Raw genomic sequence first — 17,682 nt, forward strand, 5'->3', positions numbered from 1 at the left:
ACTTCAAACATGGCAGCCAGCTAACGAAAAGGTACAACATTGAGAGACGGAGTATCGTGTGTGAGGAACAGTGAGGAGGCCAGTGACTTTAGATAGCAAAGTACTTGGAGGGGAGTAAAGGGTAAGGCTAGAAAGGAAGGAAGGAACCAGGTTATGGATGGCTTTCAATGCCCAACAGAGTATTTTCTATTAGATCCCAGAGGTAAGAGGGAAGCAGAGGAGTTTACTGAGTAGGGAAATGACCTGGTTAGACCAAAGGCTTCCTTTCTACCAGTATTCTTCAGGAATATCACTTAGGTGGATGAGTAGAAAATGGATTGGAGTGGGGACAGCCTTAAGGCAGGCAGACCCACCAGTAGCTCTTGCAATAATCCAGATATGAGGTGACGAGGACCTGCACCAGAGGTGTGGCAGTGTCAGAGGAGAGAAGAGGATGAATTTGGAAGATGTGACAAAGGCAAAATTGACAGATCTTAGTAACTGATTGAATATTGGCGGGGGGAGGTATTGAGAGAGAGACAGAAACAGAGACATGTAGGTTTCAAGCCTGGGAGAATGGGAGAATGGTGGCGCTCTCAATAAGTATAGGAAAGTTAAGAAGAAGTGGGGGGCTTTAAGGGAAAGAGGATGAGGTCAGTTTTAAGCACTGTGAGTTTCAGATGTCTGCAGGATGTCTACCACAAGACATCTAATAGGAAGTCGGAGATGCAGCTGGAGAAATAGATCTGAGAATCATTAGCAGAGAAATGGTCATTAAATCCACAGGAAGTAATGAGATCACCCAGTGAAGTAGTATAGAGGGAGAGAAAAAGAGGGCCAGGACAGAACCCTGTGAGGCATGCTATGGTTAGAGGGTGGGATCTGGAGGAGGATCCAGCAAAGGAGACAGAGAAGGGGTGGTCAGAGAGGTAGAAGGAGAACCAGGAGAGCCAGGTCCTGAAAACTTAGAGAGGAGACAAAGACAGGAAGGGGATGGGTGAGACGGTAAGTTGGTACAGTCATTCTAGACATCCGTTTGGAACTGGGCCCCCCTAAAATCACTAACTCTGCATACCCTTTGACCCAGCAATATCATATCCCCATGGCTGGAATGCTCCTTCTCCTCATCTCTGCCTACTGACCTCCTTGGCTTCCTTCAAGTTCCAACAAAACTCCCATCTTCTGCAGGAAGCCTTTCCCAGCCTATCTTAATTCTGGCGCCTTCCTTCTATGAATTATCTCCTATTTATCCTATATATAGCCTCCCTCTCTCTTCTAGAGTCATTGAGTGAGGCTGACAACTTTGCGCAAATCTGCCTCACTTAAATCCAATTCAGTCGTGAGTTAAGACTTTACCTCGTGATGCCACTAGTCCTAGACAGTCTGTGTGTACGTATTTGTTTGCTTTTTGTCTTCCCCGTTAGATTGCGAGCTACCTGAGGGCAGGGACTTTTGTCTCTTTTTGAATCCCCAGAACTTAGAACAGTGCCTGAAAAGTTGTAGGAACTTAATAAACAGTTACTGACCGATGACTACAGAGATTCAGAAAAGAGAAAAAGGACCTATGTGTGCAAAAATCTTTATAGCAGCTATTTTTTGTCGGTGCAAAAATCTGGAAACTATAAAAGCCCGTAAATGGGAAATGGCTGGAGAAGTCATCGCATATTAATATAATTGTGCTGCAAGGAATGATGAAGAGGATGGTTTCAGAGAAATCTGGGAAGACTTGTATGACTTGATGCAGAGCGAAGTGAGCAGAACCAGGAAAACAAGTTAAGCAACAATAACAAAGACAAACAACTTTAAAGACTTAAGACCTTTGATGAGCGGAATGACAAGCCACAATTGCAAGGGGCCATTGATGAAGGATACCATCTGCCTCCTAACACAAAAGTGATGGACTGAGATGTAGAATGATAACACACATTTTTGGATACAGCCAATACAGGGGTTTGTTTTGTTTGTCTACACATATTTGTTCCAAGGGTTTGGTTTTTCTTTATTTTGTTTTGTTTTTCCAATGGGGGGAGATCAGGGAGAGGGCAAAGAATGCTTGTTAATTGAAAAACTTAAATTAAAAGAAAAATATGATGGTGGTATCTTAGTGGGCTACAAGTTCAAGATGAGGCAAAAGAATGATATCGTAGCCAGGAAAACAAGAGAGGCCTGGCTAGGGATGGCCGTGCTGTCATCAGCCCCGGTCAGACTCCATTTGCAATATCTCCATTTCAGGAAGTGTATTGACAAACTGGAAGGCTTCCAGAAGACAGAGACTGGGATGAGGTGAGACCTGGAGATCATAACATACAAGGCTGGACTGAAGGAAAAGGGGAGGATGTTAAGTCTGTAGAAGATTTGGGACATACTAAGAGAGTTAGTTGTCTTCAAGTTGGAATGAGCGCTGGCTCTGGGTTCGATCCTGCTCAGTACCTGTGTGACCTCGGGCAAGTCATTTAGCTTGCCTTGGCCTCTGTCTCCTCACCTGTAAAATGGGAGGGTTGGACTAGATGAGCATTAACGTCCTTTCTGGCTCTACATCCATGATCCTAAGTTAAACAAATGTAAAAGATTTCTACCAAGGTTAACTTGGTGATCCTTTGACAAATTTTAGCTTAAAGTAAGCAAACACTCCCTCATCAATAGAGCCCTCCCAACATGGGATGGGCTGCCTGGGGGAGATTGACTTCCCCATTCCTGGACACCAGCAAGATAAGACCATGAGTCATAAATGTTCTTTAAGGGCCTCCCATTCAGGTCGGGGTTGGCTTGGATGATTTGGGAAGTCTCAACTCGGAGATTCGGTGATTTTAAGATTACTTTTAATTAATGTGCATATATATATATATATATATATATACACTCCAAATGTGTGTGTATGAATTCACAGATATTATATCATATATAGCTATACCATATATTGTGCAATATAGAATATATGTAAAAATACATTATAATATATAATATATACGTTATATTACATACATATATAACATTATAATATATAACAACATGTACACATCATATATTACATTATAAATCATAAATTATATAATTTGCATTATATGTAATATATTACATTAATACGATGTATAATATGTACATACATACACACATTATACACACATACATTATACATTATAGAATATATGTGTTATATAATCTATTGCATGTTGTATATAATATTATATACGTATATATCTTATACACTGTAGAATTGTTATATAATATATTATATGACAGGAACATGTCTCTATACATATATGGTATAATATTCTATATTATACATTATATAATTTATGTTATATATGATACAATAGATACAATGTGCACATATACGTCATATTATTTGTATATATGCGCTATATTGTAGGTTATATATAATATAATATAATATATACATATGTATATATACACTTATATTCTGCATATATTATATATTATATAATTTATGTTCTATACAACACATGTGCTATATGTTATACAATAGACATGCACACACACATATATGGTACATTATAGAATATGTTATATATAATACAATACATATACATAACCACGTAATATACATACATGTACATATTATACAATGTGTATGGGTGTACACACACACACACATTTGGAGACAGTGACAATACGGCACAGCTGAAGTCAAAAAGATCTGGGTTCAAGTCCTCTGACACACACTAGCTGCATGATCCTATGCATCTTTCTAAGCCCCTAAATGGCAGAGCAGCTACCAATCTAGGAAGCTCAGTGGTGAATTGACTGGAAACTCCTTCCCCCCAACGGATGACTATTTAGTAACTTCCAATCTTAGACAGTTGCCAGAGGCACTGGAAGGCTGCCACCTGACCAGGCCAACTAGCCAGCAGGCGTAGGAGGCAGGACTTCCTGACCAAGGTCAGGCCTCCAGCCACCACCACACCCACACCATTTGGGGGACACATTTTTAATTCCATTTCTCCATAGACTTCAGGGATTTATTCTGAGATTCACAGGGGCACAAGACTCATGTTAAAAGCTCAAAACTTTAGGTAGGGAGCTATCCAGCCAGGGAACTACCCACCCAGGTGGGATCTTAAGCCCTGGTAAGATTCATCTCCCAGCTCTGTGAGTCAGGGGGAGATAAGTAAGGAATCCCCCTGCTCATCCTTGGTAGAAATTTTTTACTTGTGCCTCTAAAGTCCCTTCCTTTGGTGCCTTATTTCTGAATTAAATTTCTCTTTCCTCTGAAAAATAAAGATCCTAAACTGAACGCCAAGACAGCTCAGGTAAGGTAAGGCAGAGAAGGAATGGGCAGCAGTAATGTTGGTAATATGTATGGTATATGAATGTAACGGAATACTATTGTTCTATAAGAAATGATGAGCAGGTCTATTTCAGAAAAGCCTGGGAGTACTTATATGAACTGATGCTGAGTGAAGTAAGCAGAACCAGGAGAACACTGTATACAGTAACAGCAACATTGTGCAATGATCAGCCATGATAAACTTAGCTCTTCTCAGCAATACAATGATCCAACACAATTTCAAAAGACTCACGATGAAAAATGCTATCCACTTCCAGAGAAAGAACTATGGAGTCTGAATGCAGATTGAACATACCATTTTCTCTTTTTTTCTTTCTTGTGATTTTTCCCTTTTGTTCTGATTCTTCTTTCAGAACATGAAATATGTTTAGTAGGATTGTATATGTATAGCCTATATGAAATTGCATGCTGTCTTGGGGAGGGGGAAAGGAGAAAAAAATTTGAACTCAAAATCTTATAAAAGTGAATATTGAAAACTATCTTTGCATGTACATGGAAAAATAAAATACTATGAAGTGGAAAATTAGTGATAGTAATAACAGACCGCATAACTGAACACCCATTTATGATGGTAGCAGTCCAAGGAGGAAAAAGGAGATTCAGAACTGAACCTAGAGAGCCGAGCAGGTGCGGGAGTCAAGGATAGAATGTGTGGGTGCCCCAAGCTGGGTCAGGACTAGGGAAGATTTAGAAAGCAGTGAAGGTGAAAGATTTGGATCTCTGGGATCAAAGGCAAAGGCCTCATAGGTCATCTTTAAGGAGGACCTTATGCCTGGAAAGATGTATGACCTCAGATCCAGGGTTGGAATTTCTGCACCAGTGTGCTTATGAGTGTATTCGCTCGTGTGTGCGCGCGCGCGCACACACACACACACACACACACACACGCGCGCGTCATATAGTTGAGTCCCTAGAAGTACATGTAACTCAGTTTCCTCATCTGTAAAACAGGGAGAGGGGAAGGGATGGACAAGATGGCCCCCAAGTTCCCTTTTAGCTCTAAATCTATGATCCTAAATTGAATATTTATAAAAGGTTTCTACACCAGTTAATTGGGGTGGCTGATGCCCGTTGGGGAATGGAAAGTCCACAGCTTTCCTAACTTCCACTCACTGAGGGGATGATCTGACTCTAAAACTGTTGTCCCCAGGAACTGACAATCTATCATATCTGATTTCTGAAGGAGTACTAGAAGACATGCAGAGTTGGCTCATGGGGCACCAGGCAGAGAGGCTGATGTCATGACCTGCAGCCGAAATAACTAAACCGAGCTGAGTAAGCCCTCACCCTGAAACCCAGGAATACCAAGGGAAGTGAAACCCTTCCCTGTCTCCACCCCACCCCCAGCAGCAGCTGTGTTGGGGAACAGCAGCATCCACACACTCATAATCACATGTGCGCGAGCGCGCGCGCGCGCGCACACACACACACACACACACACACACACACACACACACACACACACATACACACACACTGTGGAGAGAGAACCCCAGCCATGCTGGGCTATTGGGCAGGGACCTTACGACTGAGCCATGAGTCATCACCATCGAGCAGACCTTGAGTTTGCTGAAGCCTTTGACCTACTGATGTCAAAGATGGTGATTTCTCATAATCCTCCTCCATCCCCCTCCCCTTCCTGAGAGATATGCCTTTTGTCTCCCATCTCCATTCTTAAGACTTTGCTTTCTGTTTCCTTTTTGTTTTAAAACCTGTTTCCTAAGATAAGTATAGTTATTCATTATATCTCTGATCTGTATGTGTCCTTGCACAAACTCGGCTGAGACAGACAATAGAGGGAAAGCCTGAGAGAAATAGAGGGATTTATTTTTGCTGTTTTCTTTTGCTTTAAACTTCCATATGTATTTGCTGGAAAGATCTCCCTCTGGCTGAGAGCTTAAGCTGAACAAAAGAGAATGAGTGACTCATTTTTATAATTTTCCAGAGCAGGGAGAAAGAAAATGGGGACCTGTACATTTCTAGACAAACGGTTAAGACATTTTACCAGCTGACACCGATATGAGAGGTTCTGCTTTGATTATTTTTCCTTTCCCTTTTCTTCCTGTATCAGGTTTGAAAGGAAAACCATACCTCCAGAGGGCAGTATTGAGAGAGTGACTAAAGAAAATCCAAGGTGAAGGGAAGAACAAAGAAGTGTCTGGGAAGGGCCAATGCTGCCCACACAAGAGAAGGACCCAGTAAAGGGGAGCAACCAACCCCTTACTCTCCGAGCCTAATAGTCAGTACACACACAGACACACAGAGTCACACACATAGACAATGAGAAGTCCATCCTTCATCCAAACTTCAAGGACCTCTATATCTTAAAATAAAGATGCGATTCTCTAGCCTTCTATGGGGAGGCAATGTCATACAGTAGAATGTTCCTAGGCTCTGGAGTCGGTGGACCTGGGTTCAAATACCACCTCTGATACACACTGTCTATGTGACTTTGGGCAAATGACTTGACCTCTCTGGGCCTCAGATTTCTCATCTGCCCTTGATGGTCTCTGAGGGCCCTTCCAACTCTAGACGCTATGATCCTATAATTTACCAGACTAGATTCCTGCCTTGAAGGTTTTCCTGAGTTAATCCTAGGTATATATGAGTTCTCCACTAGCCCCCAGCTTCTTATTTCAAGGGGCGGCTAGGTGGCACCATAGTGCACAGAGCACTGGGCCTGGAGTCAGGAAGACTCATCTTCCTAAATTTAATTCCAGCTACGTGACCCTGGGCAAGTCACTTAACCTCTGTTCACTTTAATCCACTGGAGAAGGAAATGGCAAACCATTCCAGTATCTTTGCCAAGAAAACCCCTTAGAGGGTACGGTCCACAGGGTCACAAAGAGTCTGACACAACGGAAAAACAACCACCTTATTTCGTATACTGGTGGTTCGTTTTGTTCCATGACTTGTATGTAGTGAGTTATGGGATGATCAGAGTAAATCCTAATTGGATTAGAGCACATTCTTTTCCTTCCTCCGTGAGTTCAGTGCCAACCTCCCCATTTCTTGCCCTCATACATTGGGACTTCAACATAGATATCAATGCACTTATCATACCTTGACTTCCCAATTTCTCAATCTATTCCATTCCCATGACTTACTCTACCTCGGTTACAGAAATGCCTTTGACCTTGCCATCGCCCATGAGGATGCCCCTTCCTGGTTCATGAACTTCAAAATTCTTTTATCTGACTCTAATCTTTCATTACTCCATATTTTTCCTCTGCCTCGTGGCCCCCAAACCTGTCTTTCGTCTTCGTCATGACTTCCATGTCCTCCACAAGTCAGTTCTTCCCCAGAACATCACCCTACTAAACTAGTAAATCCAGCTGGCTAAACTCTGCCCCCTCTCCCCTCCCCCTTCCGTCTTGACCCCTTGGTAAACCAGCTAAACTCTGCACTATTCTCTCTAATAGGTGTTCTTAACCTGGGCTCCCGAACTTGGTTTCTTAAAAAGATATTTTAATTTTATTTTTAAAATATTTTGATAGATGCATTTCAATATCATTGGTTTCCTTCGTGATATACTATTGAATATTGTATTATAATATTATATAAATATATTGTATTATGTTATATTATATTACGTTATAATACATTATATTATATTATATTACGTTACAGTAGATTACGTTTTTACCGTATGTTACATTATGTTCTGTCATGTTATGTCATGTTATGTCATGTTATATTGTGTTATGTTATATGGTGTTATATTACACTATGTAATAAATTTTATTTTCTGCATTTAAAAAACATTTTTCTGAAAAAGGGATGATAGGCTTCACCAAATTGCCAAGGGGGTCAAAAGGTTAAATACTCTTGTTCTCATCCGTTGTCCCTTGTTCTATCATTGATCGTGCTTTGCCCACCCCAGACCTGGACTACCCCCACCATCTGCCTCATGTGCTCTAGAACAGAGAAGAAAATCATGAAACTATGCCCACTGAGTCTGCTGTAAGTTTGTGTCATTTAATCTCAATGGGCTCACACTACCACAAGGCAAGTATCCCATTCCTTCCTAATGGATTTCCTCTCCCACTGTCCACAGCATCCATTTCAGACATTCTTGCTTCTCCTCGATCCTCCCGTGGTACCCCTCCTTTCACCCTCCTAGCTGAACACCTTGCCATCTCTATTACAATCTGGTTGTCGCCCTCACCCCGTCATTCTCACTCACCTTGCACGTGCAATCTGTTACCAAATCTGGTCATTTCCACCTTCCCAACATTTCTTTACAGACTCTTCTCTCCACTCACATGGCCACCACCCCGGTGTGGGTTCTCATCCCCTTTAGTCTGCGGATGGGTCTCCCTGCCTCAAATCTCTTTCCACTGCAGCCCATCTGCTGCTCAGCAGCCAAGGGGATTTTTCTAAAGCACGAGTCTGTCCGTGTTACCTCTCCTCCCACTCAATAAGGTCTGGTGTCTCTGTATTACCACTAAGATTTTTTAAAAGTTCTCCTTTATAAAGCTCCTTCATAACTCTGCCCCTCCCTACCTTCCCAATATTCTTATACTTGACTCTCCTCCACATAGTCTATGATCCAACTACACTACACTGGGCTCCTTGCTATTCCTCACACATGATGCTCCACCTCCCACCTCCCACCTCCACACCTTTACATTGGCTGTCCCTGATGCCTGGAATACTTTTCCTCCTCACCTCTGCCTCTCAGCTCCCCTGGCTTCCTTAAAGACTCAGGATCCCACCTTCCAAAAGAAGTCTTTCCAGTCCATCTTCCCCCTTCCACTCCCTTCACCATTCTTAGTGCCATCCCTCTGAGACTTCCTTCTGTACATTCTGCACATGTCTTATATGTATCTTGTTATTTGCATGTTGTCTCCACCACTAAAATGTGAGCTCCTTGAGGGCAGGGACAGTGTTTTTGCCTCTCTTTGTATCCCTAGCATGTAGCACAGTGCCTGGCACATAGCGAGTGTTTAATAATGTTTGTTGATTGACTCATTACAGCTGTCCTACCGTTTTCAAAAGCCAGGGAGCTTCCTGAAGACCGTGGAGGACCGTGTCTCCCACCTCAGTCTCTGGGGATCTGTATCTCCCCTTCCTTCTATCGCCTTTTCCAAGGTCTACTCCAGCCCTGATTAAGCTCATTGGGGAGGAGGAGGGGACAGCGGGCAGGCAGACATGGGGGAGAGGTTAATGGACTCTTGAAGGGGCTGTGGACTGATCACTAGAGAAGGTAGCACAGGCCAGAGCTCAGCCTGTCAGTCTCCCAGCCTTCCTTGGGGAGGGAGGGAGTCCTTACCTGACATTCTTAAGGATCTCCTTGGGGCATAGGCCCCGCTCCTGTGCCATCCGGGTCAGATCCAACACTGCCAGGCTCAGGCACTCTCCCTGCTCCTTGAGGCTCAGCGTCAGATTCATCCTCCCATTGATGAAGTCGCTTCGGGACTGTGGGAAGAAGCCCTTACTCTCCACAGGGGAACGAGGCAGGAGCCATCCGGACCAACATCCTCATGAACTCCTCCTCCAGATAGAACTCTGGGCTTGGAGTTAGGGAACCTGGCCCCCACACACACACACACCACACACACACACAAAAACACACATACACACCACACACACACAAACACACACACACATATACAACCACATACACACATGTACACACACGCGTGCGTGCACACACACACAAGCACACACACAACACCACACATACCACACACAAAAACATGCACACATACACAACCATGTACATACACATGCACACACATACCACACACAAAAACACACAAACACACACTACATACATACACACAAACATACATGCACAAAACACACACCACATACACACATGCACACACGTACACACACATGTGCGTGCGCACATACACACACAAACACACACACATACCACACACACACACACCACTACTGGGTCATTTATTCCCTATGAGACCTTGGACAAATTCCCTTTCCTGGTCCTCTGTTCCCTCATCTATAAAATGAGGTTGGACTGAATGTCTTGAGACCTCGGATCCTATGACTTGTAAGATCTCAGCTTCCTCATTTTTACTTATTACCCTGTGACCCATCCCTAACAACCACACTACCATCCAGGGGCACTGAGGCACGTTGGCCTGTACCAATCCCTTTTTCCACCTTGACTGTGGTGCAGACAGATTCCTTCTGCTCTACATGCTGGGGCTGGACTGAGAACAAAAGTGGGCTCAGGGTCTGGGAGCCCTGAAATCCTGAGTAGGACCCGAAGTGGAGACTTGGCTTTGGTGTTGTAGAGGACAATGATGATGACAATTACTCTTACTTCTTAAAGATTTGCAAAGCACTTCCTTACAATAAACTTATGAAGTTGGTGGTTGAAGCATTATTACACCCATTCTACCAAGAGGAAAACTGAAGAGCTCAATTGTATTCGCATTAGAATTTCATTCTGATGCTTTAGCCTCTCAAGGCTTCCATTACAACCGTATCCAGTATGTGGCAATCAAGACTTTGTCCTGGGGCACTGATATATAGTCGAGTAGGCTTCTTTCCCATGATTTGCCCTAAGCCGATCATCAAAATTACCCTTACTACCTCCTGGTCCCTTACACCAAGTGTCTCACTGGTCTAGGTCTTGCTCCATCTGCTGTTCCCCCTACCCTCACCTCCACCTCTCTCTGTGCTGGTGTGAACATGCCCAACTCAGCAGGCTGCCTGCTAGGGTTGGGGACACACATTCCCCTTGAGATCAGGGCAAGTGCTCCCCCAGAGCAACCACCAGACCGCTACTCAACTGAATTCTAGAGTATTCATAGTTACTGTCCAAGCTCCTATATTTTATTTTTTCTTTGATGAGTTTCTCATCAATGTATGAGCTCCTTGTAAGGTCGTTAATCATGCCTTGGCAGAACTAAGAAGTCAATCCATGCAGACAAGTATTCTGTCTCTAATGAAGGTTGAGCCCTGATCTTGGCACCCGGACTGAGAGATCTCCTAATGTGGTGCCCAGACCTACAAGGCCTGAAATGCCTCTCCTCTGGTGAGAAACACCTTTAGAGGCTTTCAGTTCTGGGGAGGGCCATGGGGAGGGTCACTGATGTTGCACAAGTGATGGAGGCTTCTCCTGCCTTGTAGGGGAGAAGGCCCCGGGGAGGAGGGACTGACCTGAGCAAAGAGATACTCGAGGACTGGGAAATCCAGGATGGCATTGGCTCTGTCCCTCTGCAGCCCAAAGCGGTAATACTTCTCCAGGCCGAGCCAGTTTGGAAAGAAAAAGCTGATGGAAGAGCAAGACAAATCCTGAGTCACAGGCAGGGAGGAGTGGGACAGAGAACTGTTCTGCCTGGCCTGTCGATCGTGCGGGGGCCAGCAATGGTCATTTAGTCTTTCCTCTCTCCTCCTGCAGAGCACCTGAGCCCCCACCTCAGAGGGGAGAAGAGGGGTCACTGCCTTTATTGGGGGCTAGAGGAGGAAAGGGAGACATCCAGGTCTCTTGTGAAACACCATTCCCGGTGCCCCCATGCACTGGGAGACACTCAGCTCTAGAGACCATGTCACCTTGGTCAAGTCTCCTCTCCACCCTGGGTCTCTGCTTCCTCATCTATAAAATGAGGGAGCTGAACTTAATGATCCCTAAAGGACCTTTCAGTTTTGAAATTCTGTGTTCTAAGGCTCTTTCCAAGTCAGACATTCCATACTTAAAGGACTTATGTAGGACACCAAGTTTCATGTCCTAAGGGCCCTCCTAGCCCTGATATTCTGTGTTCTAAGGGCCCTCCCAACTCTGACATTCTGTGTTCTAAGGGCCCTCCCAACACTGATATCCTGTGTTCTAAGGGCCCTCCCAGTTCTTATATTCTGTGTTCTAAGGGCCCTCCCAGTTCTGATATTCTGTGTTCTAAGGGCCCTCTCAGCTCTGACATCCTGTGTTCTAAGGGCCCTCCCAGCCCTGATATCCTGTGTTCTAAGGGCCCTCCCAACACTGATGTTCTGTTTTCTGAGGACCCTATCATTCCTGACATCCTGTGTTCTAAGGGCCCTCCCAGTTCTAACAGACTGTGTCTTAAGGGCCTTCCCAGCTCTGATATTCCATGTTCTAAGGGCCCTTCCAGCATAGACATTCTGTGTTCTGACTGCACCCCCTCCCCCAACTCAGGAGGGCGTGTCTTATGATTTAAGGTAGTGGGTGACGTTTTGGCCTAGATCACAGGCTTGTGTGACAGAGGCATCTGTGCAGATAGCATCTGGAGGAAACCTCAGAGCCTTCGCTCACTACCTCCCTTCTTCTTTACTTGTTCTGTCCCCTCCCAACCCAACCCCGTACCGGATCCTGTAAAGAAGAATTTGGACGGTAGAATCTTCCACTGTGAAGATGTGATTGGGTGGGAACCAGCAGGACAGGTCTTCAGTGGCCAGAGCAAAGAGAGCATGGCATACAGGCAGTATCCCTGCAAGAGGCAGAGGGTTGGGCCAGTCAGGCTGGAGGCTGGGGAGAGGGATGGGAGACCTACCTGGAGCTCAAAGTGATCTTGGAGGGACCCAGGGCTGGGCAGGAGGAGATGGACAGTATTAGTGATGGGATAGGGACACTGTGGAGGGATAGAGAGCCCAAGGAAAGGGTAGGGAGCTCAGTGAGGCTCAGTGAGGGGATGGGGCATCATCCATGGGGGCTCAGCAAGTCAAGTAAAATCAACAGGCATTTATTAAGTGACTACTGCATGCCAGGTACTGTGCTAAGTGCTAGACTAAGGAAAATGGGAGCTCAGTGAGGGGGCAGGGCTTTAGTGAGGGTCATAAGACTTCCATTGAGGCATAGGGCTCAGTAAGGTTATGGGGGCTGAGTGATAACAGAGTTCAGTAAGGGAGTAGGACCTCAGCTCAAAGGAGATGGGAGCTGAATAGCAGGGGAGAGCCTCAAGTGGGGAGTTGGGGGCTCAATTAGGGGCATGGGAACTCAAGAGGGGATCATAGTTTTCATAAATCGGCTCCTGTTCCAAGCTTGGAACCAACAGCCCTCCCACCTTGATGCTTCCCCCTCTGCTCACCACAGGCCTTGGCAGCCTGCACACAGAGCTGCTCTGCGGAGTATTCCCCAAAGGAGAAGGTGAGGACCGGTGGGGACCCAGGGTTTCGGGGACACAGGAAGACTTGCAGAGAGCCAGCCTCACTGGAAGATAGACTGTAGGACCGCTGTTCAATCAAGGGGGTGTCCTCCCCCAGAGGCGCCATGACAGCCTCAAGCCTGGGAAGAGAGCAGAAAATAGTGGCACTATGTGCTCCAGCCCAAGAGAAGAAGCTGGCTGACAGCTCCTCCCTCTCGCTTTGTGTGCACCAGGGCCCTCCCCCTGGGTTTTCAGCCACAGAAGTAGTCTTTGTGTTGCCAATGAAGCCTAGGGTTCTAGGTTTCCCTACTTTGAGCCAAGGGTGGCCCCTGTCATCCTCAAAAACACATAACATGAGGAGAAACATGGCCAGTGAGATGGCATCCCAGGGAGATGACTTGGGCAGCAAGCAAGAAGATAGAGGGTTTAAAGAACAAAACTAGAACATAGACAGCCAAGCTCAGTGCCCATCCCATCTATCCAGGAGTGTCTGCGTCTACACCTTTGGGTCTGTCAAGCCTGCAGCCATGATCAGATCCCTGCTCATTAAGACACCTTCTATGACAGCCCCCACCAGATAAAGTCTAAACCCCTGGGTTTGGCATTCAAAGCCTCCATGATCTGGACTTAACCACACCAGGTTTCAGGCTGGCCAAAGAGATGAGCAGAATAAAGAGAAGCAGTGAGGGTTATAAGAAGCAAGCTGATATATGATAAGACTGGGGTCGGGAGAAGGAGGAAGATGAAGGAGTTTGGGGTGTAGGAAGTAAACAGAGTGAGAGGCCGATAATTCTGAGCCGCTATGGTTGGAGGATCATAGACTGAGAGCTATAAGGAAGCTTAGAGGTCTAGTTCCTTCCCCTCATTTTATAGAAAAGGAAATGATGGCTAAGAAAGGTAACATAAGCTATTTGGAATCATTTAAGCTGCCAGGGCAAAGCCTCCTACAGCACCTGATATCACCAGGTGGTCTCCCACCCACGAACTAAAGGGACCCAACCCTGCTCACCTTCTCACCGAAGACAAGACAGAGCATGCTCCAGATGGCCTGGCCTTGTACGGATGTAGGGAGTCCACAAGGTGAGTGTCTGTTCCTTGCGCTGTGCTCTGCTGGGACTGCCAAGAAGCCAGTTTAGCTAGGATACACTGTCCCCGTTCCCATGGACCTCACAACCTAGCCAGGGAGGAGGAAGAGCCGGGAGAATCATAGGTAAGGTTGAGTGAGGAGTTCCCCTTTTTGTGAAACTAGAGGTAAAACTGAGGCCATGTGGATTGTAGATAGTGGGGGTATGGCCAGATCTGGAGTCAGGAGGAAGTGAATTTGGACCATGCAAATCACTTAAGCTCTCAGACCTCAGCTTCTACCTTCCTCAAATAAGAGGATATGAACTCCATGACCTTTTTGGTTTGGAGTCTCCAGTCACAAGGCTGAGGCACTGGCCACTGCCACCTGAATAACTTTTGCTTTTGGTTTCAGGGTCTTCCTGCTACAGCCATACACTTCATCCCCTCCCATCCCCATCATGGGGCCCTAATCCAAGCCTGCCTCTACCACACCACAGAGCAGGCCTGGGGCACCTACCTGGCCGAAGGCTCCCCAAAGGAAGAAGGCACTGGGAACAGCTCCGTGGATCCCTGCTTATCGAGTGAGAAGAAAACCCCCCAGCCCCATGGGCTCTTTTCCTTTAGCCTCTGGCTGGACTCCCCCTTCCCCCTTACAGATACTTGGTTTCCTGCCTAAAGGCTTTGACTTACAGAAAGTCTGCAGGGGGTGGGGGAGCACTTCTGAGAGGAAGCTGAGCTCACTGATAGCCACGAAACATCAGAGCCGGAAGGCATCCTACACACAAATTAGTCCTACCTCCTCAACAACTGAGGGGGAAACCAAGACTCCCAGAGAAGGTACTTGCCCAGAGGCAGAATGAGTCAGGGACAGAATGAAGACCAGAACTTGGGCATTTTGGCTTCTAGGATAGAATTCCATCCACAGGAATTTTATTGAACACCTACTATGTGCTCATAGCTGCTTTTGTTATAAAGGGCCCAGCTGCAGAAAAAAAGGAATAGATTGGTCAAATTCTGGAGGCCCCAGGGCATTAGAGGAGGCAAGATACCAAAGGGCAGGAGTCAGGTGGGCCCTGGAGGCCAGCATCCAGGAGCTCAGGTTAGGCTAAGCCCTTTTTACCTGTGATAGGAATCAGGAAAGTAGGGCAGAAGGAGAAGCCAAGGAAGGGTGGCAATACTCTATCATTCTGGTGTTTCCCAGGATGAGAAGGAAGACATTCCAGGCAGAAGGACCTGTGTGAACAAAGGAGTAGAGGTGAGACATCTGTAGGAGAGAATGCATGTAGTAAGAGCAGGGGACTAGAAAGACATATTGGGGGCTAGTCATGAAGAACCTGTATTGGTAGCCTACGGAATTGGAACATTCTTCTGTGGAATGTCCAGTGTGGGGAAGGGAAGCTTTGGGGGGGTATATGCACTGGAAAAGGATGGGATTTAAGATGGGCTTTGAGATGATGCTTCTGGTCACTGTTTCAACAATCTGGCTAGCAGCTGTTGTGGGGGTGAAAGACCAACACAAGCCCAACAACAAGCACGCTACCAGCACGCTGCAAAAGCCCAGGTTCTTTTGATCTGTTTTACTAAATACAGCAACGTTAAGGGGTTAACAAGCTTACTTTAATTCAGCATACAAATACCATTCACTTAGTTCAGGGGAAAAAGCCAGCACCCTGAACTTCAGAGCAAATACAAACAAATTACAAATATCGACAGACAGACCAAATACAATTCATAGTTACCAACATCTAAGTTCAGCGCGAGAGCTCATAACAAGGGCTGGCCCAGAGCTACCACTGCTGTGGGTAAGAACTCTGAAAAATAGAAAGCCAACCCCTGGTTTTATATCTTTTTCAGGGTCAAGGGTGAGTCACACATGCGACTCACCCACATGACCTAAGATCATCACAAAAAGGCGAATTAAACCCACATGGTCTAAAAGCTCTGATGTCCCAAACATGTCACTCAAACTCACTTGTAAACTGGGCCAAGGACTCTCAATCTAATCAAAGAAAGAAGGCCAAACTCTTCAAGGGTACTTGGTTGAACTGAGCGCTAAGAACCCATTTTGTTTACCAACACAGTCACCAGTATTAAAACATAAATGAAATGTTCCCCCAGAAGAGTAAGAAACCATGAGGAAGAGAGTTACTGAGGAGACAGGCAAGATAAGGAGAAGGGAAGGTTTATAGCTACATAGGATGGGAGAAAAATGTTCACATGGGCTATTTGTGCCTGACCTGTGGTAGAACATTCTGAGATCATATTGGTCTGATCAGCCACAGTTGGACACGCCGTACCTTGACTCTAGCATAGTGATGTCATTTTGGTCCTCTTTGAGAACAAAGGACAACAACCAACCAACCAAGTATAGGAGAAAGATGGGTATAAAAACTGAAAACCATGGACCCAAAGGAGTCCCAGGAATACTGCTTTGCCATTTGAGAACTTGGGAATAAGTATAACTACATCCCAGATGCAGGGCTAAAAGGGAGCCCCGGAGGACATTCATTCCCACTTCCTTATTTTATAGGTGAGGAAGGTAAAGTCTAGAAACTATGTGACTTATCCAAAGTCACACAAGTATTCATTGTCAAAGACAGGACTTGAATCTGGGTCCTTTAACTCAGGAGTGGAGAAGATCCTGGATAAGAATCAGAACTGGAAGAGAGACCTTGGAACAGGCAATGTAGGAGCCAGAGAAAACCTGGGAGATCCCAGTGAAGGTGCTGGCCAGTATGTCATCTCATTTCTGATATGTTCACTGTATCACTTGATTCCTAAGAACGTGTTTCCTCACCAAGAGGACTGAGAATAACTGCCTTATTTGCTTCCTAGGGCAAATGAAGTTATGTACGTAAAGAAAGAAATGGTCCAAAGCCAAGTCACTGGCCCACTATTGCTCTTCAATATTTAATGTCCTGCGGATTGCTGAAGTAGAGAATAGACTTTTATAATTGAACAGAGTATCATGATGTAATTTCATCTGCTGTAGTCTCACCAAAAGTGTTTGGAGGTAACTCCAGTAGGAGCCAAGATGATAAAAATAACACACACCCTGTCTTGTTCCCCTAGGGCTATAATTTCTTTGATTTGGTCTCTATATCTGGAATATTTGTCATTCCACATAGTTTGAATATTTGGTATAGGGACATCTATTTAAAAAAAAAACTTCATTCTTAAATTTTTATGAATCAATGTTATGTTTGGGCAGTTGTGGGCAAAAGTTCTGTTTCTTTGTGCTGGCTCCAGGAGAAT

The 17,682-nt window shown here is 45.3% G+C and overlaps 1 protein-coding gene across 2 annotated transcripts in view; it reads right to left on the reverse strand.

Moving 5' to 3' along the window:
• Positions 1-15,088, reverse strand: part of JAK3 (Janus kinase 3) — a 40,764-nt gene extending 25,676 nt beyond the window's left edge. Inside the window, exons 1-6 of one of the 2 annotated variants that reach the window (XM_036742111.1) lie at positions 14,945-15,088; positions 14,372-14,478; positions 13,306-13,502; positions 12,585-12,708; positions 11,426-11,537; positions 9,564-9,709 (exon numbers count right to left, since the gene is read on the reverse strand). In XM_036742111.1, the coding sequence (XP_036598006.1) occupies positions 9,564-9,709; positions 11,426-11,537; positions 12,585-12,708; positions 13,306-13,489 (566 nt within the window). In that variant the 5' untranslated portion in view covers positions 13,490-13,502; positions 14,372-14,478; positions 14,945-15,088. Of the gene's footprint in view, positions 1-9,563; positions 9,710-11,425; positions 11,538-12,584; positions 12,709-13,305; positions 13,503-14,371; positions 14,537-14,944 lie in introns of both variants that reach the window. The other variant, XM_036742110.1, reaches the window with a different exon arrangement.
• Between the last annotated feature and the right edge of the window lie 2,594 nt (positions 15,089-17,682).

The sequence above is a fragment of the Trichosurus vulpecula genome, chromosome 1 (assembly GCF_011100635.1).
Source record: "Trichosurus vulpecula isolate mTriVul1 chromosome 1, mTriVul1.pri, whole genome shotgun sequence".
Lineage (NCBI taxonomy): Eukaryota > Metazoa > Chordata > Mammalia > Diprotodontia > Phalangeridae > Trichosurus > Trichosurus vulpecula.